At 46.5% G+C, this 27,316-nt stretch overlaps 1 protein-coding gene across 1 annotated transcript; it reads right to left on the bottom strand.

Moving 5' to 3' along the window:
* Positions 1-457: 457 nt before the first annotated feature.
* LOC118507145 (MOXD1 homolog 2-like) lies at positions 458-26,511 on the bottom strand. The gene is made up of 7 exons (XM_036045181.1): positions 25,468-26,511; positions 16,813-17,321; positions 5,007-5,162; positions 3,544-3,822; positions 3,273-3,458; positions 1,990-2,817; positions 458-1,530 (listed from the first exon to the last, which is right to left on the bottom strand). Exons 2-7 carry the CDS (start codon positions 17,065-17,067, stop codon positions 1,183-1,185), a joined length of 2,052 nt encoding a protein of 683 aa, XP_035901074.1. The 5' UTR covers positions 17,068-17,321; positions 25,468-26,511; the 3' UTR covers positions 458-1,182.
* Between the last annotated feature and the right edge of the window lie 805 nt (positions 26,512-27,316).

The following is a 27,316-nucleotide window of genomic DNA, read 5'->3' on the forward strand; positions in this document are numbered from 1 at the left end:
TTCTAATAGTCTCCTCAACTTTGTATACCACTTTACATGAGCGATGCATTTCAAAAAAGCTAGAATTTATCTTCTTAAATTAAAAAAGAGATAAAACCAACCATAAATATATTTTTCATATTTTAAAGATTATACTTTTGGCCGTTATGCTAGCTCACGACCATCCTCTTACCATAGTGCTGATAAGGGAAGAACTCAGCAGCCCTGCCACTGTCGCCACTGACTATTGAAAGCGCAAGGAATGCATTCGCCAGCCAGCCAAAATGCTATCCATCCGGCGAAGTTGTGAGGATTGCATTTTATCGATGCGGAAAACTTTTCCCCTTTATTTGTGTAATCTCGGCTACAGAATTACAACCAAACAAGGCAAGAAGTCCTTTCCTAACATTACAACACAAGATACGGTCAAAGCCGAAAGTCAGTTTCTTTCATATGCAAAGTCACACAACGAGACGGATTTTAGGTTTTTAAATGAATTTCAATTTTTGAATAGTTTATTTTCAATTTATTACAATATGGTTCGTCCTATTGATAGTATGTACAGCGTTGCGAATAAACTTAAAACTGTTCCTCTTCACTTTCTCTCTCTTGGTACAAGGTGCACTAGCTGCAATTCAATTCCCATCTCATCAGACTCGTCCTTCCATCGCCTCACGGTACTAAACTGAAAACTGGCTCTTCTTTGTTTGCTTCCATTTCCCTAGATTGACAATTTACATATCCCTGAATTAAATACGCACTATTCAACATCCCTCCTCCCTCGGCACCGAATCTTTACTCCATGCTGTGCCACACCCCAAAAATGACTAGTGAATTTGTGTGGCTCTGTGTGTGTTTTTTTTTCTCCTTTTCCTATAGAGCGTTTTAAATCGGAGGATTTCACACACCTTTGGACCCTTCGATAAGGGCGTGAGGGAGCTCTGGTTGCTCTGGGAGGAGGAAATCGGAACACCTACCTAGCTACGGTCTATTACTACACCCTAAAGCTTGACACTATGTACAAATGTAAATCTTTCCCAAATTTCTATTTAGACCCAGTCTTAGTATCACGTGCTGCACACGGCTCCCTCTATTTCTCCCCGACCTCAAAACGGTGGCAGCTTCTGGATTCACCTTATCACGTTGTTCACACACTCACCTACAGTCCGGTAACGCTACTCCTGCCTCACCTCATCCTCCTCCTCACAGTAACCTCACCGTGTTGAGAAAGATCACAAACAGCACTAGCCGCGAAACGGCCACCGCTAGCGTTACTCCGCTTGCCAGGTTTGCCGATGGTGCCGAGCTACGGATGGATTTACTGCGCGCCGCACCCTCTATCACGTTCCACCGGTCATCGTCCGCATCGTCCAGCGGCCGGTCGAGACTGATGTCACGCTCAGTAACGAACCGATTGACGCTGTAACTACCGCCACTGTTGCCACCGAGCCCGGAGTGGGCCGATGTACCGCCACCGCTGAAGCTGCACGTTGCCATCGGACGCCAGATTTTCGTGAGGTTCGGTGCGTACGCATCCACATTATCGGTGCCCTGAGAGAAGGAGAGAAAGCGAGAAAGGAAGAAGGCGGCACGTTAGTAAAGGTGACCAATCAACAGCTCATCCGGAAGAAGGGTTTTATAGCGATGGAAAAGGTTGAAGTTGATGCTCCAGCGTGGGGTTCAAAAAGGGCTCGACAGAGCGATCGAGAGGCAACCTCAATATTTGCATAAAATTGATTTATAAAGTACTATCACAACCTCCCCTTCTAAACCCCTGCGTTTGGGCCAGAAATAGGGCGAGGAACAGCGGGCGTCGGGTGAGTAGAAAATTGAAAGTTGGGATAGTTTTACAACCGAGCAGATCCGATCTGCATCCCGGAGATTTTTTGGATAAAGCAAGGGCTCTGGGAAATTCATTACAGCCAAAAATGAGGTCAGCTTGATCGAACTACTACTGCTACTACCAGCACGGAAAGGATTCTAATTTATTCATCCGTTAAGCAAACTTACCGGAATGGGCGTATTCCGAGCGCTCCAGCACAGCGGCTTAAACGCACCCTTCCGCACCACGTACTGGAAGTCGTTGAAGTTGACGCGCCAATCGTACGTTAGCAACCGTTCCTCGAGCGTCATGCCAGCAATTTCCGGCGGCGACGCAATCCGGATCGGATTCGTTCCGGCCGCCAGCTCATTAATGCCGACCGCCCGCAACACCGTCGGCAGGCTCGGTATCGAATGGCACGAGGTCAGCTCCTTCTGGCGCGGATAGTACAGGCTCAACACGAGGCAGGTTTCATCGCGCGACGAATATCCACCGAGAGCGATCTGTTTGCGGCCCGTACTATCGTACGTACATTCCGCGATCAACCGATCACCTGGCAGAGCTTTCACGGGAGTATGCAGCCGGCGGTACTCCTGGTAGTTCGCATCGACGTTTGCGTCGTGTGCGATCGGTGTGAGTTCCTCGCGTTGCCGAACCTGCCGGAAGCGTATCTGCCGTCCCATACCGTTCGTTTGCATCATCACCGCGAAGATGTTGATGCCGGGCCGGGGAAAGGCTCGCTGCGTGCACTCCTCTATGCAGTGGCCCTCGGACAGGACGCGATCCTGCCCGGGTGGGATGATGTGACGCCAGTTCGGTTGCATGCCGACGGACAGCACACCGGCATCATGCTTACGGAGCGTGGTGGTGTAGTACAGCCGAAGGCCAGAGTTGTCGACGCGTGGCGTCAGGTCGACCGAATTACTCTGGAACCCGGTGTAGTGTGTTTCCATCATGTAGAACCGGGCCTGGTACGAATCGAGTGGATAGCCAGCCTCGAGCGGATACGTGAAACCCTGCGAGAGAGAGGGAGAGGGAGGGAGGGCGAAAGAAACAACACAGAAAAAATCGTCAGTTACAATGTTGGACACAATAACGGGGCACACCTCGCACGTCACAAAAACGACGCCTTCAGCGCTCATGCTAGACAAGCCTGTCCTTCAATCATAGCGAGAGGCAAGTGAAGTGTCTTGCACAACCATAAACCCGCAGGCGGGTTGCTCAGCCACATCAATCGCCACATCTTCTTGCAGTTACTTTAACGGGCGTTTGGAGCGTCAGAAGCGAAGCAATTATTAACTGCTTAAACGTGTTGTCTGATTGATTTTTTGTGAGTCAGTTTGGCTCTCGAGATTGAAGACTTGTAGCCCATTTAAATTGAACCTTTTTTCTATCAAAGATTGACTGGCTTCTGTGCAACCATTTTTTCAGAATCTTGGTCACAAAATATGCAAAGTTACGTGAAACTTACCTCCGAACCTCGGGACCATGCTGCTACGATCGAGTTGCAGGTCAGCAGTTCCTTTTCTGCCTCCATACACGATCGTCCAAACTCTCTGGACATGATCTCCAGCTCTGGCGTTGAACCCTGACACTCGTACAGGATGATGTGTCTCAGATGTGGGATGTTGGATCGTGACTCAATCACTGGTTCGTACTGTAGGAATAGAATTTACGAAACATAAATTAAACATCTGCTCGAGATAGATTCACCCTCTCCAAGGATTGCCCCAAAAACCTACCCGAATCACGTGATGCTTCCGCACGAACTGGTCCAACTTGTACATCGTGCACCAGCGCAGATTATCGTCCGTCTGCGGTATCGGAACGTCCTTGTTTCTCAGCTCAATCGTTCGCGTCCGAGAGTCCAGCTCGATCGGCACCTGATTGACACGTTGCGTCAGAAAGATCGGTACAGAATCCTTAAACGCTTCGGTCGGATCGGGCAGCGTGCCTATCGCCTGCGACCCGTTCCTCGGCTCGTTGTTGTGGTACATGTAGATGATACGGATGGTGTCATTCTGGTGAAAGAGAGCAAGAGAAACATAGCCCCAAAACGATTAATATTTCATTTCGAACCCGAAAGTGCACCGGGGTTACAGATTTTTCATGAACTGGCACTCGAACGGCTGGCGCCATCTGCTACCAGTTCATCACCTAGCTGTGCTCTTCTGCTCTTTCGTTAGCGTTGGCCCATCGCCACACATGCTGCTTCAATTATCGGCTTTATTCAAATGTAAATTTATTTAAATCCCCTTTACTTTGATACGAACCGAGTAGCTGGGTTCCAAATATGGCTCCAATGAACCAGAACCAATGGAGCTGAGTGAGTCTCAGACATTTGGGGGATGGGATGGGATGGGATTCCATCTTTTTTTTTCTTCTGTATGAGAATTTGCAGATGAGGATTTTATGATTCTTCTAGCGGTTCCGAAATGGCACCGGAGGAGTTTTTTTTTTGCTATGCACGATTGCTGTGTGTCTGTAAAACGATAAGTTCAAACTGTCCACCAAGAATGAATGGCCAGAAGTTTGATGTTGCAATGCATCCATCACACCAAGCGCGAGCGTACGCGCTCGAACCGGCCGGCCGGGAGTGGCCCTTAAGCGTTTTATAATTTGAATTTGCATTCATAACAGTGCGCAATTTTTGCCATTTGCATAAATTCATCATCACGCCAAGTGGAGGAGGAGTGTCCCGACGCCAGGCACACACTGCCTGGACCGAGGGGAAACCGTTTGAAACAATGGCAGAAAGAAAATAAAAAAAAAATGCTAAAGTTACATTGGAATTCTTCGCTGCCCTGCTCTCGACCGCGCACTTTGTTGTCTTGGATGAGATTTATTCTTGCTTGCTTGCCGTACCGTCCACCAAACAATAATTCAACGTCATAAAGCTCAGGTAATAACCAGCATAACAATTAGCCATCCGCCGGTAGAATGTCCAATGATATGTCTTTCAACTATTCCTCCATTTTTCTGTTTTTTTGGTTGCTTCTCCATATTCTCCAGAATTCCTTCGAAGCATTATCTAGCGCCCGTTTGGAGGTAAACGTAATGTCCGAAGAGGACAAAAGCGACAAATTAATGCAAATTCCCCGAAGTCAGAATTCCACGCGGCATACATCGCGTGGCATTGAGAAATTCCTTACAAATTTCTCTATTCCACCGCTTCGTTATTCGTTCGCCCAAGCATTACACTTACCGTAATCGGGACATCTTGGGCTGTATCGCAAGTATCGAGCTTCCGGCGGAACCGCAACACGGTGTGGGTTGCATTCTCGTACCCTAGCAGCAGTACGTAATCCAGCGATAGGTCCACATGTGGCTCACCGTTACTGTTTTGCTTAAAGTGTCGATCCTGTGTGATGAAATGGGGGAAGAAAGAACGAAAGAAAAAAGGATTAGTGTTGGGCACATTAAAGCTGGAGCAAGGTTGAAGCGCCCGAAGGAATTGCTTAATACAGCATGGTGAATAAATTAAAACACCAAACTCAATCCCCCTTTTCGCCGTATAGTTTTTGAGGTAGAAATTATGAAAATTAAGCAAACGGGAGCAGTGCTCCCCGTGACCGATCAGGCGGGGACACCTTCGTCGTCACCTCTTCCGAACTTCAAACAGGTGGTCATCCACAAGAAGCAAAAAAGCGTTAATTATTTCACACCCTAATGAACAACCTTATTCGGTCGAGTAAGGAACCCTTTTGGGGGTGCTAATTTTTGTTGCTGCTGCTGAGATAGGGAAAAGGAACCAGAATTCCCGAAAGGGTCAACTTCACACCTTAACGGATGGTGTGTAGTAGCGTGGGAGATAATATTTGCAATAGCGGCAGGTTTTGCCTAGCTGCACCCTTCAGAAGGTGAGAATGTATAAGCGTCTCATTAGCGGTTGAAGTTCACAGTAAGCTCAACTTCACGTTATTGCTTTCAAAACTGCTCGACCAACGGCCCAGAATCTTGGTGCGTGATTAATCGGACGAATCGAAAACCTACTCGCACGCTAATGCGTCTGTTTTGCCAAAGCCATTGATCCCTCGTCCGAGCGTTCAAGTGACCGAGAATCTCAGAATAGAAGCGGGCCACTCAGCGTGCTCTGCTTTTGGGGCGACACGTCACAGACACATCACAAGGATTAAAAAGTAATTAACTTGCCGTCCGAGAGTTTCAACCTGATCCTAGGGCAACATTCTTCGGCAGCATCGGGAGACACACAGCACGGGACAGAAATACCTGCACAGAAAAAAAAGTCACCCTAGACCGCATACATCTAAGACATGCTCGACATCGGGTCAAGTCGTCAAGATGTCGGCTGAGGAGATAATAAAATATTTTTCTTTCCCTTACTGTCTCTTCGTCCGGAAGTTGTGGCTTAGAAGCCAACAAGAAAACAGGTTCAAAAAGACATAGTCCCCGTAGTCACACACACGCACAAGTAGTTTCCCCGCTTATCAAACCACCACTTGCAGAGGGATAAGATTAATTGGTCTTTTTCGAGGTTGGCAAAAGTTGGGAAACCAGAATGTAGGCTAATTTCACTTCCTTTCGAACACTGTACGCCGCCGAGTGAGTTTAGCGCCAAAAACAGTTTGCGTTGATTTTTTGATTAATTAAAAACACGGACACGAATAAGGTGAAAAGATGCTGCCTCACCCAGGTTAACCATTTCCACCGATAATTACAGCCCCCCGATGGGACCGGTTGGGAAACGAAACCAACGTACGAGGCTGGGAGCACCACCCCGAAACCACCCATGGCAACATGATACACCTATGCAGAGGAGGGTGGTGGTTTCGAAACCAGCCAGCCCCTTTCGTAACCCTATCATCAGGCACGGAGTGTGAGTGAAAGTTCGTCAAAAAACACTAACCTCGAAGACAAGCAAATAATTCAACTTTTGATTACAGACTGACGCCGCAAAGCCCTCACGAAGGGGGAAAAAAATGACATACAGAGAGGTCTCGCTGGGTCACACCCGAGCCCGGCTTTATAGGTGTGTAGAGTGTGACCCAGAAAAGTAAAATTAATTCCCCCAGACGAAGATTACCGAGCGGTGCTGCCCGGTTGCCGAAGAATCAATTTCACCTCCTGGTAAAGGCAAAACTGCAGACTTCTCCAGGGTTGTGGAAGGGCACAAAGAAGAGGCTTTTCATCGGCCCAGCTTTACTTCCGCTTGGGGAGTTCGCTCTGTATCGCTGTGGGTCTTTCCTAGCGTTTCTAGCGCGTCAAGCATCTTCAGACTTCCGGGTTTTATTCTCTTCCATCATCCCATCACGGGAGGATGGGAAGATTGCAGGGTTTTTGGAAGGGGCCCGGACGACGCCGAAGAAAACAATCACCCATTGATTGAAATCAATTTCCGCTCCATTTCATTGCAGGCTCTCGGCTGACCACGCGGGGTGGTAGCAATGATGGCGAGCCAAAATGCGGGTTGGAATATTTGATGTTTGCGACACCGATCGGTGTCAAAGTTCGACCTTTTTTTTTTGGTACGGGAATGTGTCAAGTCACTTGGGGCGCCCTCAGCATTCAACGCTCCACATGTGCTTCCGGTGGTGGTTTGTTTTACGTCAGCAAAAGTTCGTGCCTTCGTGCAAATATCGAACTAGTCCTTGGACGACGTTCGGTCGCGGGATAGTGACGGGACAGTTTTTGCAACTCTTGTGTATATTTATGCACCCATGATGAGATGGTGTAGGTTCAATCAATCATCGCTTAAAAATTAGAAGACATTCATGTTTTCTTATTCAATCTAGTCGTTTGCGTCTGATGTCTCGGGAAGTTGTCCGTAGAAAGCGAAGAACAAAAATTCCACCATCCACAAGGAACTTCAGCGAAGTCCTCGTCGGGGTGGAATGTACATAAAAGGACACCGACAAAAGAATTCCAAAAAAACGGAACGCAACAACAACAACAACATCGTGCATCGTTCCTATCGTAAACGACCAGCGGCAGAGGTTAATTGAGCGTAAATCTTGAAGGAATCCTAAAACCGTCACCCCGATAAACTCGGTCCACCGTCCGACAGAACTGTATCCTCAGCGCGTGAGTCATCGCTCGCAAGGACCCATCCAACACCAACACCCAAAGATAACGTCTCGTTCTCACGCTCTATTCGTTCCTTCTCCAAAAATGCACTTTAAACAGTTCGATCTTCTGCCTTCAACAGTCGGTTCTCCAGCACTCGCTTTACTCTCGCCGAACCTTGGAAGAGGTACAAATATTTCAATTTAATGTTACGTTGCTTTACTGAAATTCAGATTATTTGTGCCCGCTGCTTCACCCGATCTCTGCCCAGGCATTTCATTACGATCGCCAATCAACGGACCTCAGTGGAAGCGAAAACCACTGGGTCCTACTCGTGTTGTGGCCCGCGCGTAGAAAGAAGCACATGAAGCAATGTTAATTAAAAGCAATTATTCTTCTTCTCGTCAAGCTTTAAGTGGCCTGCCTACAGTGGGCTGTGGGGTTGCAGCTCGCTGCATCTTACGCATGATCTTGGGCTACTCAAGATCTCCATGCGGGACATTATAATGGGCACACACACACACTCACATATCCTATTTGGATCCCGTTCCACTCGTCGAGTTCTCACAGGCAAAAACTGCAGACTACAAGTAATGATGAGGGAGGGGAAGAAAATAACTACACCCTGCATTGTGTACACCGGGAACGACCGTCTCCTACTCTGGCTACCACGCTCGCTAAGATGCAAAGTGAATTAAATGTAATGTGAGCAATTTGCTTTGGAAAATGGGAGGAAGCAAAAAAAAACAGATCTCCCCAAACACCTAAATTGGCGAAAGTACGGCGCTACGTACGACGCAATGGGTGACGCGGCACAAAACTTTCTTGGCGCCACCTTACATGCACCAACTAGTGAGGGTAGTCTAATCCTCAAACATTTCATCTTCTCCGCGAGAATGTTAACTAATTAATAAAAACTCTACAAAACTACCAAAGTTGGTGGTGTAAATCGACCTAGCAAAAAAAAGCGCAAAACACAAATCCCTTTCCTTTGTTATTGCCAAAATCTTACAAATGAGAGGGCTAATACTCGACGTGCTGACTTTGCAATTGCAAGCAAGGGACGGCGGGAGCATAAAACCAAAGCCCTATCATTGCCACACACACACACAGATATAGAGAGGCGTCATCATCATTATGGGAACGGGTCGGGATGATATTATACTCCGCCGACATATGGTGCCCGGCACACACATAGGATGTCGAACTCGATTGCCAGACGAAGACGACGACGACGACGACGAAGGTTATGATTATTATGACCGTGCACACACATGCTCCAGCGAGTGATCAGGGAAAGCCGTGGACAGGGAAGGAAAAAAATACAAGCGAAGATTCTTATAATGCAGAAGAATATCAGAGCTTCTGGTAGGTTATTTTTCTTGCCTAACTACATACACACACACACTTATACGCTCCCCTTTTCCAGCAAACCAGTAGCACCAGGCAAAACGGGAAAACTTTGCCCATTTATACCCATCTCGCCCAGCTCCTTTGCCCCAGCTCTTTTACGACACCAGAGAAACGAACCAGTGTGTATGATGTGTGTTTGCTTCACCTCTGTTTTGATCTCTCTGCTTCTGCCCCCGGTGCTTTCATTGTGGACCAAATTATTATGACTCTCCCGCCAGGGGGGATTTTGTTTGTCCGCCATCAGGGTAACTTGATCGGGATGTTGTGATTACACATTCATTGCGAACAAAGCGCACAAAGACAAAATATGTTTTTGCTACCAAAGTACGGCGAGCATCGCCGAACATTGTCCAGCTGGTTCCAGCAAAGGTTTGTGCGACGCCGGTTGCTGAAGTGCAGTATGCTGTAACTTCACTGCAGGATTGCCGATATTGGAATCGGAGCTGGCAGATACATTCTTCGCTCGTTCCGCAATCTATCACGGGTGTTTGTGTGCCTGCAAAACTGCAAGCACCGGAGTAACAGTTCGCCACCGAATAACAACGAGTCAGCGACATTTTGTGCAGCTCGTTCCAAAACCGGTCCACGGGCAGGGGAGAACCATAAACAGCCACTCATCTGGACGCCAGAGGGAGAGCATAATGCCAATAGACAACAACAAAAAAACCCTTTCTCGGGTTCTCGGACGAGCTCCGGATGTCTGGACAGAGTAAAACTTCGTCCCAGATCAAAAAGTTCCAACTTTTGACGGATCATTGCGTGTTGGATTAACCTTTGCACGAGCGCCGACGAAAGTGTCATCAGAATAACTTCCTTCTTAATATCTCTCGGTAGCGGGGGCTGCTAGCGAAAACTTGTTGCCCAAGTAATTTCGATTCAAAATGACTTTAGCAATTGAATTCCTGGTGTATACTCCATTCTTCCAACCCCAAAACGGTGTAGCTCCCCCTGAAGGGGTTTCGGTGTCATCAGGGCAAAAACCTTCAACTCAATCTAAATGCTAATGCCATCCAGTAACACACTTCAGTCACAAGGGTTCGATCGTCGAAGTTCGGTGCGATGATCTGTCCAGGTGCGATATGTTCGCAGCGCTTTTCCGGGTCATTTGAGATGTGATCCGAGCGCTGGAGAACGCATCTCCTATTTCTTGACCACTTGATTGAGTTGTCGTCTGAGAAATTTGTTTTTTTCTTCGTTGTTGTTTGGCTGGCTGCCCTACTGAAGGTCATAATACCGTTCCAAGTGAATGAGTTTCCAAACGGGAAAAGTTTTGCTCGCATTATAAAAAGCATTATTTGAGGGATTCCAGTCCGAGGATTTCGGTAGCAACAAACGCTACTCAATTCCACACGAGTGCGTGCGAGGGATCCGTCGGCCTAATGGAGATGACCCAAACTCCTCACCCCACGCCGTAAATGCTCTGCTTCCAGAAAATTCGCTTTGCGTATCGTACCGTCCAACGGAACCGGAGTGATAAATCATTCAAATTAGTGACCGAAGCCATAATTTGCATTATGGGGATCTCTCTGCGTTTGTGTGAGTCAGTTTGTTTGAGGGGCCCTGTTTGCCCTGAACTGCTGCAATAAAAGTCGGCAAGGAAATTGGAATTTCCGAAGAACTTCAGCCAAAAACCCCCCGATAAGTCAAAATCCGAAAGTTGAGTTCCTCCTACCAATTAATGTTTAGAGTGCCGTTCGTCCTACGTTTACCCGTAGAAGAAGCAAAAAAAAAGCTGTACGAAGGTGCGTGTCTTCTGGCTTTGCGTCCAAACTTATCATCCAGCTATGCTTTATCCGCCCTCTTTTCAAGGAGGCAAGAGAGAACGTTGAACAGAAAATACTGAATCAGTTTTTCGACAAAGTTTCTACGGACGCTTTTTGCAAAAACTTTAACACAACCGAAGAAGCGATCCTTTCTGCCCAAAACGATCGTCCCAAAGGCAGGCCCCGGAAATGGTTGGGCGGTCGAAAGGTAAGGTAAGCAAATCATAAATCTTTATCATTGGGAAATGAGTATTCTTTGCAAGCGAAGGAAATAAAAACCTTTTCTTTCCTTCTGCGGCCATCTCAGCCATATCCCAAATCCCCTCAGCGGCCCAAAACATTGTGACGTTTATGCGTTTATGCACGTTTTTGTTTTCGTGCGAAGAGCGATGTGGAATTTCTAGCCATTTTAAGTGGGCGTTTCAGCCGTGTTCCACCCATTTTTCGTGTGTGTGTGTGTGTGCTTGTTTCGAGAACTGCAACAGGGCAAAACTGTCTGGAGAACTCCTGATAATGGCTATGCACATCCGCACCCCGGCCAATGTCTGGGAACTAACGATGTCAGCGTTACCAGACGAAATGGCCATTAGAGAGCGACCGCACGTAACCGTCCCCGGGATGTACGCTGGGAAAGGATGGAAATTGGACATTCAGCTGATTTAGCCTCTGGGAACTCCTGGCTGCGTCGGAGGACACGGTCAACCTAAGGCACGTCGCCGCACGGAATTGTCCAATATCTGGCGTCAATCACCCCCGTTTTTGCACTCGTCAATTCTCGGAGCGTTGGTCTACGGAAAGTTGACATCCATATTCCAGGATAATGGCATCATGAAGATGGGGACATTTTAACGCATCCTAAGAGCGTCCAGCTCACGTTGGAAAGAGTTAGACTAGGCAACTCTGAGCAAACTTCACTAGTGCCCGGGCTTTAGCAAAGGAGTCTTTCGCATTTGCATATTACATTTATCAGCCGGGAAGCGAATAGCCGTAAGGCTACCCTACCCCCCCACCTACCTACACGCTCGTTCTCGTCGTTGTCTGGTTGACTTGGATGTTGTAGCCCTGCAATATCCTTTTTTTTGCGAGTTTTTTCTTCCCTCCCGAAACTCGTCTACTGTTCCAAAAAGGACGCAGCTGCTTAAAGCAACACACCGACCAACCGACCGACCGTCTACAGGCCAACAGCTCGAAAATGCTCCAGATGATAAAGCGAATGATGCCGGAAAGCATCCAGACCTGGTGGTTTGCGGTTTTTGTTGTGTGCAGAGAGCCAGACATACCGATACCGAAACAATGGAGGCACGCACTGCACCAGCTCCGGGAACAGCAAAGAAAGATTTGTTTATCCCGACGTCCAGCAAACACCAACATCCTCCGACGCTTTGCAGCAAGCGGTACGGATATGCGGATATTAAATTGTTTTTAAAACGTGTAAAGCAGGTGTCGTCCTGAAGGTTCGGATGGAATGTTCCCATCGAGTTCTGGTACCCAACTGGCAGGTACCGGTACTGGTGTAATGTGATTGTTATGACCGGTGGTGTGGGTTGTCTATCCTTTCCCCTTTCCAGCAAACCTGGTTGATCGCCATGATGCGTTCAATTGCATCAAACGGAGCCTGCTTTTAATCTTGCAAAGCTTCCGATACAGGGCTGCCCGGAACATGAAGCGCAAATCTGCTCATATTAATTTCACCCCACACTATTCCTTCACTTTCCTGGAGTCTGGGGGTTTTTTTTTTGCAACGGAGCTGGCATACCGGTGACCACTGCAACGAAAGAAGTCTCCCAATTGCCCAATGCTTGCTCCTGGAGAAGAGATGCGTTGGACGTTGGAGAGCTGTGAGAGCGAGCGAGCGAGCGAGCACAGCAAAATATAAATGGCTCCCCATCGGTCTTCTCTAGTCTGCGGGTTGGATCCTGTTGGAGCTTGGTGGCGTTAGAACCCAACAGAACCATACTGCCGCCATGCTTTTTGAAGGATTACCTCGCAAACATTGCACTACACGCCAGATGGGGAACACCACTTCATTCGTACAAACGTTTCGTTGAATTCCGGTTACACCATCAAACCATTGCAGTCTGCTCCGCGCTCTAGATTGGAGCACATTAATCAAGCGTTTCAGGGAGGGGGCTTTGAATGTAAAATGAAGAAATTCGTTCCCCATTTTGGAATGTGAAGAACCACTCCTAACTCACCCGAAAATGAAAGCAGACGACACACACACACACAGACCCTGGGTCACACGACCCTCAAATCAAAACAAATTGATTTTAATCAACTCAACTGATACTCCCTTCAGCTTCAATTACATCGTCATAACTTACGTATGTGGGCCACCCGTTCCCGAAAGTAAAAGAAACCATAAAACCTAACCTGTTTGTTTGTTCTCCAGTTTGGACTAGAGCAGCTCATAACTAGAGCAGCTCATCTGCTAAGTAAAACGACGAAGATCGGTCTAACGTGTCTCGAAGGCCAACCATTCAAAGCAGCACAATTTGACGTTTGAAGTCAACGGGATCGGGCTATACAAAACTCCGAAACCCCGCTGGAACCTCGCTCTCTCTCTCTCTCTCTCTCTCTCGCTGCTCTACTAATATGATATCATTTTTATGTCTCTCCATCGGCGACCCAGCATCTTCCAGTCGACAACCAAACAAAAAAACAAAACGGGGTTTTCATCGAACGAGTTCTCGGCGATGTCCGATCCTGCCTCGGACGTTTGGGAGCACGAAAGCTGGGCAAGAATTTCAAAAACCGTTTCGACACACAACTGCACGCTCGATGGGGGGTAGCCCGATGCCGTGCTCCCAAAAAGAAATGATTGCCACCAATCAAGACACTTTATCTATATCTACGGCTTCAGTTCCGCTATCGGAGCTCAGGGAACGCGCTCAGCGAACCCGAAAGCCAAAACTTGGCGGTGGTGGTTTGGTTGGAGATGGTTTCAAAAATTGATTCAAATCACCACACACTCCACACAACCTTCATCATTCAGCGCACCAGAAAACAATCAGTTGTTGCCCATCTCCTGACGTCAGAACGCAACCTCCTTGTTTGCCTCATCCTCACCACCAGACGCTTCAGGGTGTTCGCTTCACATGGCGGCGTTAAACATGACGACGTTACGATCGGTCGAGTCAGATACGAACCAAGGAACGACGCTCAATTCTGCCATTTAAATCATCAACACTAACGAGCCACACACACACACGCACACAGGGTGCGCGTCTTGTGGAAGGTAAGTTTTCCAGCCCGTCCAGGTGTGATGGACGGTAATTTATGCAGCCCCGGAGAGGAGTTACCATTTTTTTTTTCATTATTTACCCTCCACCAAAGTGGAAAAACATACGCGGTTTATGTATTCTTCCCTCCAGAAAGCACCAAAATCCAGGTTTTCCACGCCCATTGAAGGTAGAAACAGTTCCTGTTTCGGTTTGTTGTTGATATCAAGGCAAGACTGCCAGGAAGCCATTTTTGGACGCACAGCCGAACAGACACTTGCCGCTGTGATAAGTAACCGAATTTGCATAACCAACGTGCCGAGTTATGCGTCCAGTGCGTTGCCTTGCTCGTTCTTTCCCCCCAATAACGGTTAGGTTTGTTTTATGCATAAGCAGCTTTTTTTTTCTAACGCGGCCAACCACCGTCCATAGGAATGTGTTTTCACGCAGGGGGAGGATTTAATCACTCACCACGGCACGGAAAAAGCAATGGCGTCCAACAGTTTGGCACTTCATTGTGGGAGTGCTGCTGGGTGGGTTTTTGCTTTTGACCACGATAATTAGCAACAACAAGAGTAAATGGTCACCTACAGAGTGATAAACATTGCAAGAAGGTAATAAACATTCGAGGGACTTTGCAGAAAATGAATGACATTTATTTCATATGGGCAGGAATTTGTCGGAGGTCTCTTCTGAGGACAGTGCTCAAGATTCCAGATAAAAGATCGAATATTTTGGAGAAACATTGAGTTCAATTAGCTACCGTGAAGCCAATATCAGCTAACCAACAAATGCAGTTCTCAAGCTATTAAGAGCTTTAAGTATCGGTCCAGATCTCATCAAGCAATTTATTATTGAGACTTCGACCAAGAATATTGTCTCATTCCCCTTTTTAAATTCAAATCCAAAAGAGACATTGGATGGGCACGATTTTTCATACCTTATTACGTGACAATTGGCAGCATTCGTATTTGATGTCCTTTTCCCGGACTATTTGAGTCAAATGAAATATTTAAAGACACAATAAACAACAAATGCTGATGAGACTCGATTCTAAATGAATTGCTATGGAGCATTGGGCTAAAATTAGGAGCCTGCCCAACATTTCCCAAGCTATTCTCAACTTTAAGTTTTTGGTCCAGAATCGTTTGAACATTTATATTTTTGCCTGTCTCATCAAGTGCTCTATATATTTAAGCTCTGAGGCACCCTTGGAGCAAAAATTGCACACTGGACAAATGCTTCCACTCGTCAGCCGTTCCTTATCTGATGCACTTTTTTTCCCCCGATCTTCAAACGAAACGGTGGTGCTCGATTCGTCGGACGGACACATACATTTCCACCGAGTTTATGTGCGTGTCTTTGTGATGTTGTTCATCAACCGCTCCACATCCTCGGCTGTCCCTACCCGTAGCTTCGAGGGAGATTCCCGAACACAACCACCCACTAATTATGATTCCCGCGCACAACGTGGAGCAACATGGTGATGATGCTTATCGTTTTGAAAGATGCTGAGACATAGAAATACCCAAACGAAACAGAAAAAAACCTTGTACCACGACTCTCTGTTTTTTTGCCCCAGCTTCCTTCCTGCTGCTACATATTATAATTCTTTTTCCACAGGTTTTGTTTTTGCTTCTCCTCAAGCATTCTCTCATTCCGGCGGCGAGTATTTGCTTATCAGCGAACCAAGATCGCGCACTGAATTGCTTTCTTCCAGCGCACACACACCAAGCATAACAGCACAGACAAAAAAGTATCACCAAAACGAGTTCAAACGAAAGATCACAGGGAAGAATTATCCTCTCGGCGGATAAGACAGGAAGAAAAAAACAACCCACCCCCCCCCCCCCATCTCATTCACAACGAAACCACTTCACCGCGTGGTAAGAAAAGTGGGAAAATTTATCGTCACTCATTAATAACATTAATTAAATTATAAACAAGCCAGGAAAGCGGAGGGGCAGATCCCATGGTGCCAGCGGACGCGTATGGACGCGTAGGCAAAACAGAATAATAGAATCATAAGATTTTATGAATGCATTCATTCTGCTTTCAACGAGCTGGGAAAATGGCCGATACTCTGATGGTTCGCTTTTGCAAAAGCCCAAAAACCTTAGCGCTCATTAGAGCTCAACTCAACTTCCGTCGCAGTGCGATCGTACAGTGCGATAGAATGTGACTACAGGCAAACAGACACATAGTTCTGTTTGTTTTGTATCACAAACGAGTCTGTTTGTCTTGAAAATCCACTCCCACTTTTATCTGTCCCACGGCTCATCGGTATGATTTATGAGGTTCTTCGTGTCTGCCATCAATATCGCCTCAAATAATCTGATGATCCACTATTAGAGACTGCGAGATGATCGTCGTACACACACACACACGAGCTCGCAGACGATCCCCGTCAGCACGATGTTCATCGAACGGGAACAAAAGACTTTAACGCATGATCGAACCACGATTTGTCGCGTCAGTCACGCACGCTCAATATAACGATTGGATTAGGCAAAGAAATCGAAAAACGCCGGCTCCCCAAACAACAGCTCGGTCGCCAGAAAACAAATTTGAGTAGGCGCTTGTCTCTTACCTGGAAGTGAACCTGCCCATTCTCGACCCACCCGATGACAACATCCGCACCGTAGATGGTACCGTCGGTGGAGAACCCGAGCCCGACGTAGCCGTGCGTCCGGGCCTGCACCTCGAACGTGATGTCCTGCTGGCTGATGCTCCACAGCAGCCGATAGTTCTCGTCCAGGTCGACCGCATGGTCCCAGTGGGCGGCGGCGGCCACCGCCGACAGGAAGCCGACGATCCCGATCAACACTTTGGTTAGGCAGCACATGGTTTAGCTTTGTTGTTGTTGTTGTTGTTGTTATTTTGCGTTTTGGCTATCACACACCCAACGCACGCACGAACGTATTAATAAACGATAAAACACCGTTTCTCTTGTCTAAACGCTTGCTCTTTGGAGGTTTGGGGAGGATACGACGAACCCCATACGATTAAGCACACACGAAGAAACCTTGACGGGAAGGTTGAAGTACAACTGTAGTTGTTGTGGATGTTTGCCGCACATTGAAGGCACTTTCGAGGAAACTGTAAGTAAAGAAAGAGTTGGAAAGTTACGTTAGAATTGCGAATCACGATGACGATTATAAAATTTTTTGAGAAACAAACAAAAATGTTATGATGGGACTAGATGACGATACTATATTGTGAGCCAAATGCTATATTGAATAACATCCTTGAGTCATATAAGGTTAAATTATATATTTCATATCTCTTTATTACTATAAAGTGCATAGGACCCTTGTCTTTATTGGTGGGACTACGTGCATGTTGTATACTATGAGCCGCAAATAAAACATCATAGTGTTGTGAAATTAAATACTATAATATGTGAAACTCTGAGCCTTAGTAATAAAAACAATATTCAAAAACAACGTTATGAGAAAATATTCGCGTTTAATGGATTAAAAATATTAAAGGAGGTGGGACCTCTTCACTGTACATTATTGTGAGCGAAAAAAAAAATTGTCCAGTTCTATCATAAAATTCTTCCAAAATTCATCAGACACAAAAAATCCCATAAAAGAAGCCGTTTTCCTCATATGAAAGGGAATTAAAACAATAAATAAAATGAAAGCCTCACACCAGAGACATCGGGAAACGAAAGTACCCACATTACCGGCGCATCCTACTTCTGCTGCTGATATAATATTCAACGCATCCATTACGCACACACGTCAGCAGATCGATTATCGTGATCGTGCAAATGCGAGCATCCAACGAAAGAAAAAAAGGAAAAAAACTCAGGATGCTCAAATATTTTCCCTCCTCAGCAATATTCGCGCAATCCACACCTTTCTGCTTCCTTTTTTTTTACAACACCACCAGTTCCACGAATTTCCCCCCAGCCGAATGGAAACGGATTTTTCGCCCGCGGTTCTTCTGTGGTGCATTTGAATTGCTAATATAATGGCGCCCGAGTTCGGGAAGATTCACTTGCGCTACCCAAAATTCAATATATTCACCGCGCTCAGCTTTCGCACGCGGCGGTTTTTTCTTTTTTACGCGCTCGTTTCTGAAGTGGCAGGGAATACAAGGCCGTTTAGGAGCATTTCATACACAACAACACCTTTGCGGCCCGGAATCGCAACGCATCCTCCCACAGACGTGGAAACCGCAGAGCCTTCGTACAGCTTCAGGTATGTGCGAATATTTCAATTCCAGAATGTGGTATTACCTTGAAGCATTCTTTCGCCTATGTCAGCCCGTCGTCAGCCAAGCTAATGTGCACCCCATGCGTGCGATAACGACCGGTGCGAAGGTGTGCTTAATAAGATGTGCGGATTTTAATGCTTGTCATTTTTCGTCAGAATTTTGAAATTAAATCTTGAAATCGATCCACTTTCGGGAATTTGCTACGGTTTGCTGATTTTGTTTAGGCGTGATGATGACGGTGGAAGATGGCGGAGGATGCTCTCGGAAACCGATTTTATGCTGGTGTTTCAGCAACATATTCTTCCAAATAGGGAGAATAAAAAAAAAGAGAATGAAATGAAGCAGGTTCCGGTGAGCTAGATATATTGGTCTTATTTTCATCTTTCCAATTTTTCGTTTCGGGTTCGATATCCAAAACAAAAAAAAGAAAGCTTTCATTCCTGGAAGAATCTCTACGCACAAACATATCTTATCCACAACAAACATCATCATCATCATCATCCACCTCGCCCTGATTGGGAAGGAGATCGTGTTTCGTGATTATGGACCCCGAAACCGAAAGAAGAAAAAAAAACACATTTCCTCGCCGATTGACCACCAATCGAGAATAAAAGGGACTCCCGAAAAGCCTCCGAGAGCCCAGCGGTGCGGGATTTGACCTGCGAAAGGTAATCCGAAACATCCCGCCTGTTTCTAAGGGTCTTGCATCTTTCCTTCAGTCCCATGTTCCCTACCTGGAATCCCTACCGTCAATGCAACGCACAAAACTGCATCGATCATTCGCTTTGAAATGTTTGTAGAAATTGTGCTACAAACTACAGGAGAACTATCATTCCATCTTGAGCAGACAAATGGGAAAGGAAAACAAACGGCTGAAGGTAGATGAATCTGGCTGGATTGTTTTGTCCTCTGCCCGCTTGCATGTTTTTCGCCAAACAAATCCTCCCACTTTTAGTTTTGGCTGGAAAATCATGAAGCAAGAGGATGAGCAAAAACGAGAGTCATAAACGCAGTGGAAAGTGATAGACATTAATAAAATTGCTTTGCCTGGGTGCTGTTAGGCCGGTTTGATTGTGTCCCATAAATTCTTGTCTAAGACTTTGCACCGGGGTTTTCCGTGTTGCGTGTTGCAGCAATCACCAAAGTAACCCTTATTCGTTGAATGAAAATCCATTTGCTTTACAAACCTCTAGGAAAGTGGGACTGGCAAAAGTTATTCTTGTGTGTTTGTATTTGCTAGTTTTTGGAAAAATAAAACCCTAATAGTCCAACATTCCGGACAATGAGGATGTTCGGTCTGGGGCCGGTTTGGGAATGTTGTCACACCTTTTCATCATGTGCAGGCATCTGGGCAAGTAAAATTGTAGCAACTGCAGAAAAAAGGTATGTTAGGAAAGGGATGACATTCGATTTATGTTTCCTTCGTTGGCAAAACATGGTAAGATCAAATCACCCCCCCCTGGTGAGACCCTAGCAAAGAGGCTTTGTGTCAAAATATGTTTTTGTGGAAAGTTATTACCAAGCAAAACAATCCACGGGTCGGGGGGTATTGAGTGACATTCCTTGGGCAATCGATTGGGAGGAGTCCTGATGACGAGGACTTGGGATTATATGCTATTTGCCAATATCGGGACGAAAAGGTACGCCATTATCCCGTTGGAATAACAATCGGGTTCTGTTAGGAAAACACACCGATGTGCTGAGGTCTTTTTTGTCTAGACGAGTCAGTCATTTTTGCGCTTTGAGGATATTGAGGTTTCTCGAAAGCGAGCAAATTAAATTCCATGACTGAGGTATTTTCTCGGATGAAATCTAGTGTTTTCTATGAATTACTCAAATTGCTTTACGGAGATATCATAAAAATGCCAAACCTCCAAGATTATTCTTATTCCAGTGACTTCAGTGAGAGAGTTGATTAAGGTTGTATGAGTAAAACTTCTTTGATGATATAAGTCTGTTACAGAAATACAGAAGATATTTTAAGCCCTCAACCAAAGTAAACCAAAGGAACTTTTACAGCTTTGTTCATTAAAAAGTCCAAACAGTCCTCATAAATTGTCTACTCCCAGGCAATACAATCTGAAACAAGGGAACAGGCGGGTCGTGTATGTTTGTGTGGCTCGCATTAATGAATCCAATCGCCTTCTCGCACCATCCCGATCGTAAACAATCAGCTTCTCGGCGAGCGAAGCCGAGTGGCTCAAATTTCCAAAAATGTTTTCATTCTCCAGCCAGTCTAGCCCGAGCAAGAATTATAGAAAACAGGGGATTCAGATGATTTATACTTCGAATGGAAACGATCGAAGCAGTCGAAATGGAAGTAGCAGCAGCTTGAGAATGAATCGTTTAATTACGATCGAAAACCTATCCCAACCTTAAAGGAGGAGTGGTTCTAGCCCTAGCAGAAGGTAAAAAGGACTCTTCTCTGTATGTACACGTACCCCTTTTTGGGATAGGGGGTAAAAAAACCCATTGAATTCCCGGCGGGTAACAATTTATCTTCGCAGTTTAATAACTGCATTTGTTGTCCCTCGGCGCATCAAAAGCGTGAAACCAATTTCTCTCTGCATCCTTAGGAGAGAAACAGAACATGGACCGACAGATTATGAAATTATCCTATTAAATTGAAAGAAAACTTGCTCCTCAACCAAAGACGACACTCGCAGGCCCGATTAAAGACTAGCGGAATGTGTCATGCCGGATGAAGATGGACCCGTGGGTTTAGGTTTTATGACCACATTCTATCAATAATTATCACTCGCCCCGCCACGGATCCATCGGTCCAGAGCTAATAGAGACGCATACGTTCGATTGTTTGAGGTTCGATCGATTCGACTGCGAGTGAGTCACACGTGGGCCGCTTGTAATGGTGTCCGGTGAGTTATCGGACTTACTCCAACCATTTGGAACATTCCGAGAGAAAAGAAAAAAACGAACGAATGGTAGATAAGCACAACGGCAGAAGAACGGACGACTCAAATCGTGCGCTTGGCTTTTCGGTTAGATTTGGTTAGATCCGTACAAATATGTTTTCTCTCTGTATTGCTCGGCGAAAAGAAGCTCGAGCAGCAAGAAAACCACCCGCCTGCGTGGGAAGACGACGTCGGGGCTAGAGCGACAGCACCTTCTTTGCCTGCTCTTCGCATCCATCGCACGAAGATTTAGACAGAGAAAACCCAAAATTATTTCCCTCCACTTCTTCGGAATTCTCCGATGTGTGTCTGCACAGCTTCTGATGAGAAGCTGGAAGCTGGTACAAAAAGATGAAAAAAAAAACGGAGATGAAACCAACAACAGGCAGGAAGAGAAAAATCTTGGTTGAAATCCAATCCACTTCCATCGCGTTTCTGGCAGCCACAGACTTCAAGCTCGTGCACCGGAGCGATCCCAGACAGACCGCACGGCCAAAGCCTGGAAGTTGGCACCGGCTAAGCCGACTCGTCCGAATGCCGCGACGCATAAAATGTGGTATTAAATGACGCCAGCTTCTTCGTCTTCCTTCCACACACGTCCATGCGTCTTCAAATTAAATCGGTGCGCGTTCGGAACATCCACCACCTGAACAGTTGCTGGAGTAAGAATTCAACAACAAAAAAGGCAATCCCTCCAAACCGGCAGGATAATGTTTCATATGCAGCGGTAATAAAAGCGGCGAAAATAATCATCCCAAAAATGAACATGTAAAGGAAAAATGTGAGTTGAAATGTTGTGGGTAAATATTTGGAGCCGCTGGTGCGGGCCCCGCTCATTAAATGGCCTGTGTGGACTAGAGAACTCTTGGGCCGAGCGCACTACAACGCTTTACGATCTCGCACCGGCTTCCGTTCCGAGTCTTGTTTCATCAAAATCATTTTGCACGCAGATCTCCGACAGCTGCTGCTGATGCTGCGATCGGGAATTGGTGTGAAATTGAACACCACGAGGGCTAAGGCGAGAGCGCCAGACCACATATCTTACACTCGATCAAAAACTCATCCAAGCACGGCTACTGGTGGCGGATTTGCTTCTACCAGCTGACGTTGGTTTTGACGCGATAAACCGTCCAAGAGAGCAAAGACGATCCCCGTCCAGCTGGGCCCTTTCTGGCTAACTTTTTTTATCGTCTGCTCCCGGTCCGATCGATTCCTCGTCATCGATCGACCCCGTAGCGTAAAACAAACACTGGGTGGGCAAAACGATCGGTTTTAGGGTCCCGGACCATTAAGGTTTTATTGGGGGCCATTTTCGGTGAGCCTTTTTTGCGATTGATAGAATGCGGTAGATCCAGTTCCTGGAAGGATCTAGTCTAGATGCCGAACAGGTAAGGTACCGTAAAGGTGGCAGATTTTCTTTTCTTTGCGGGGTTTTTTGTTACTTGCAAACTATCGCAAGCTCATGCCAAAGATCACACATTCGATTTGATGCGGTGATCGAATGCAAGAGCACGCACAGGAAGTGAAGTTATGTTAGGCAACATGCATAACCGTTCCTGGAAGCTAGGCACTAGATCATCCCGGGAACTCACCCATATCACAGTAAAATGGAAAGAAAAACACAGCTTTACAAGACAGCAATTTGTGTAATGCGTTTCGGGGGCCTTTTTTTCCTCTTCACAAAACACCCTTACCAGCGCGCTGTACCACTTGACATCCTCCGTACCGTGCGTGTCATCCGACACCCGGCCCCGTCAAGGAGCGGAAGCGCATGATTTAGATCACTTTCGGTGGAAGAAACAAATGCCATCTTACGGGCTACTTACAGGCTATACACCAGAAGCTAAATACCACCATTACCATATGGTGGTGCATCGTGTGCCAGCCGCAGATGCATCGCAGCCAAGTTCGAAGATCGTGTAAATATTTACCACAACGGGCGAAGCACAACGGGACGGTGATTTGAGAGCGATCGTGCAAACCGGCGAGACACCATCGTAAAAACGCACTTCTAATGGAGGGCTGTCAAAGAACGCCGTACGGAAACTGATCACTGAATGTATGATGGACAATCGCACGAACGCCGGGCCGGTTTTGTTCTTTGCCGCCCTTTTTGGCGTATGAGTGATGGGATCCGATCGGATCGTAACCGGACGGAATCGAAAATCAAGCTCCCATGCGGTGTCGGTGCTGATGGTGGGTTTAGAATTAATTAACCACCAACCCTGCGGGACGTTGTTTTTGAAGGATTCGACGGATGTTTCGCTCCGCTCAGAATCTGTCAAACATTCACAGAGCAAAAAGAGCGGGCAACAATAACAACGGTGACAACAACGACGTGTCGTCGCCGAATGGACAAACACCAAGAAGAGATCTATTTTTAATAATCCAAAAACACGCAATGTTGCGGTGACAGCGTACAGATCGAAAGAATTTATGTGCCGACAGCTGACCACCACTGGGAGCGAGAGGTTCGAAAAAGCTGATCACGAATTAGCGTTAGTGCGTGCGCGCGGATTCCCTATCGCGGACGACCCTCCAACCGGAAAACAAGCATGCAGACGAGACCTCCAGATATTGGCCGTGAAGCTCATACGTGCGCGTGGATCGGTTATTTGGTAATAAATATTATTAACCGTCCTCCCCCCATCAAAAGTGCGTCTGTGTCACATGGAGTCGTAGACCTCGGTAATGATTGGTTGGGGAATTTATGGTTGACATTAAACCCCTTTTCGCCTAGCACCAGTACAGTTTCAATCACGATTTCCATAAATTTCACATCACAAACGAATATCTTCGCCTCCAGAGAGAGTGAGAGCGCGCCGTGAAGAAGCGCCGCGGATCCCAAAATCCACCAAGGGCACTCTGTTTGGAATGGGCCAACTGTTGTCTACCGTTTTTGTGTGTGTGTGTGTGTGTGTGTGTGTGTGTGTGTGTGTGTGTGTGTGTGTGTGTGTGTGTGTGTGTGTGTGTGTGTGTGTGTGTGTGTGTGTGTGTGTGTGTGTGTGTGTGTGTGTGTGGGGGGAGAACAAACCAAAAGAATAAACCACCTCCACAGCATGCGTGCGCGAGTGCGTGATGAGTCTAATTTTCCTATGAATCATATATTCCACCAGCTTTCGCTCCCATGGTCATATACACCGGAAAGAGCTGGGTCCAGACCGCTCGAAGGCTTTTCTCTGGCCACTTCACAGCACACACACAAACTTGGTTGGGAAAATATAAAAAAGGGTGGTTGGTTTCGGTGCGCGATGATGTGGTTTGGTTTTGAGGTTCTTCTCGAGTTCCCAAAAAAGCTGAGCACTTATGGCGGAATGCTTTCCGAACGCAGAACAGAAAACCATCAATTGAGACTTCCTCTTAGGGCGCTGGAATTCCACAAATGGCGCTTTATAGACGTACGGACACACACGCACACACGCACAGATGCACAGAGAGAAAAACGGAGTACACAAAAATGTTGGAGAGTCTCGGTACGCACTCGAATTTCCCGCAAGGGATCATCATAAACTCGATGGGGCCAGTTTTATCTCGCAGACTTGGCGAGAAATAAACGAACCAAATAAAAGCTTATTTAAAACCACACGACGGGCGTGCAGCAGTCGCAGCAGTTGTGATGTCTCTGGGTCAACTGGTTATCGTCGTAAAAGGCACCGCACGGCACTGTTTGTGAATGGTTTGGGGGGAGGTGAATATCACCATTGTGCCGTTGTTTTATAGCATCTCCCCGGCTAGGATTGTTTTCCAGGGCAGAAAGGCGGTGCGTCAAATTTTAGTGCGCCCTCGCCCGGATGTTCTAGTTTTTTTTGGGGCCTGTCCCTCACTTGGTACATCACACTCTACAAACAGGTGATTCACTCGCACAGCACCAGTGATTAATCGTTGGTGCAAAGCTCTGCCAAAGAGACCACGAAATTGTTGGTAACACACGGATGTCGCTTATGCGCCGCATGAATCAACACGTCCCCCCGCTTATCAGTTCTTGCTTGTACCACGGATGATCGAAGACGGAACGACTGACTCGGGGAGTCGATCGATCATTGCGTCGGTTGGACGGCTCGCGCAGAGCTCGTTGTTGCTGTTTGAGGTGGTGTAGAGACACTTACTTCGCAATTATCATCATCATCGGAGCAGACCGATCGGTGCACTGCGAACCGTAGACGACGCCGTCATCCGCACGGACGTCATATTGCAAACCCGCCGCGGAATGCACTGATTTTTCTTCCACTTGGATTTATTTAAACTGCTGCTGCTCCCATCAATCACTGACAAATATTGACATTTGAACGTTGAACTGCCCTTCGTACACTACTCTCTCTCTCTCTCACTCGCTTTATTCACTTGACCACACTGGGTGGAAAATTAACAAACGCACCAGCACTTTCAAGACGGGCGACGTCCCGTTGCAACCACTGACACACCGACTCCTGGTCACGGCACCACGAACACTTTTTTTTGTTGCTCTTCTTTTTTTACGTTTTCACCTCTTTACGGGGGTTTTGCGGTTTTACGTTTTCCGGACGTAATAAATACGTCCCCTTTTCGAAGTGCTCGGCTTCACTCTTTCAATTTTCTTTCGCTTTACCGCCGCTGCACACTGCCGCCATTACTCTACCGCTCAACTTCTTCGGCAGGGGTAAAATAATGCACTTACGTAAAAAAAACGGCGCGACACTCACACGAACCCCCCACTCACATACAAAATACACACACACATACACAACGCTCGCTATGCACATGCACAGTGACCGCTTTTTCGGTATGTGTGCTGCGTGGGGTTGGTTTTTTGTTGCTTCACTTGCGAGAGGGTTAAAAGCCGTTGAATGCCGGGTAGAATGCGCTTCGATTTTTGCCTCTTTTTTTTACCTTCCTTTCTTTTGCACAAAAAACAAACACGTTAACACGATTTTTCACCGGGAAATTTCACGTTTTTCACAATTTTGCTTCCGTTGGAATTCTTCACTTTTCGGAAAAGAAACACTCCGGCGAAACAATCGCACAAGAAGCTACACCGACACAAAGCACGATTGCTGTGTGTGTGTGTGTGCGTTGTTTGGTAGTTAAGAGATCGACGCGACGACCCACGGACAGCGACGACGTACGGAACACACCCTACCAGCTTGACGGTTCGATACGAAATGAACACTCGATGCGGCGATGTACGGCACAAGCACGGCCGTCCAACACGTACCCGTGCGGTAGTGGCAGCGAATGAATGGGAGAAGCGTATGAATGAAAAGAGCGAATGAAAAGAGAATTGAGAAAATGGTCGATCGTGGAAATGGTGGAAGGGATGAATGGACCGTGGAAGGAAATGGTTAAGGGTAGAATGAATTTCTAGCTTTTTGCGCATGGTATTGGGCTTGCTGTTGGGCAGGTCGTTCTTTACATTAGAATGTTGAAGAATTATTTTTTTCCCCCAAAAAGCTTTTTTTATTTGTGTCCCGAACTTGTTTTAGGTGAAAAATTAAACAATTATTTTTATTCGAAAATATTTACAAGAATCGTAGGCCTTTTTCCTACGGCGTACATCTAAATTCCTTTTCTGTAAAGAAATTCCATTTGGCTGCCTCTCTTCATAATCCTCTCCAGCATGAGATGAACCGCCATGAATGAATTCTTCTTTGGAAAAACAAAGAAACAAAATGGAAAGGGAACCATACGACATTCTCTCACCTTTATGTTATGTTGCATCGTACATAAAGGTGGTGGGAGAACGATTTGATTCATTCCGGCTGGCTTAAGTTAAGCGTGAACCTTATCCCCTCCACTTTTTGACGCTCGAATGAAACACATGGCTTCATCTCAACTGGCTTAAGCTGTGCGTGACGTGTGACCCCCACTGCTATGTTTCACCCGGCAACATGCAACATGAACGCGTGCGTCCGTTCTGACGTATGGCTCTCTTTGGAAGGTGAATTCATTTCGTAGTAGAGAATTAACCATGGTGAGAGT

This window comes from Anopheles stephensi, chromosome 2, assembly GCF_013141755.1.
Source record: "Anopheles stephensi strain Indian chromosome 2, UCI_ANSTEP_V1.0, whole genome shotgun sequence".
NCBI classification, from domain to species: domain Eukaryota; kingdom Metazoa; phylum Arthropoda; class Insecta; order Diptera; family Culicidae; genus Anopheles; species Anopheles stephensi.

Coding starts and splice junctions, on each gene's coding strand:
- LOC118507145 (XM_036045181.1), bottom strand. CDS start 17,067: ATGTGCTGCCTAACCAAAGTGTTGATCGGGATCGTCGGCTTCCTGTCG. Junction 2,818..3,272: donor CATGGTCCCGAGGTTCGGAG/GTAAGTTTCACG, acceptor TCTCTCTCGCAG/GGTTTCACGTATCCGCTCGA. Junction 1,531..1,989: donor CTCGGAATACGCCCATTCCG/GTAAGTTTGCTT, acceptor TCCTTCTCTCAG/GGCACCGATAATGTGGATGC.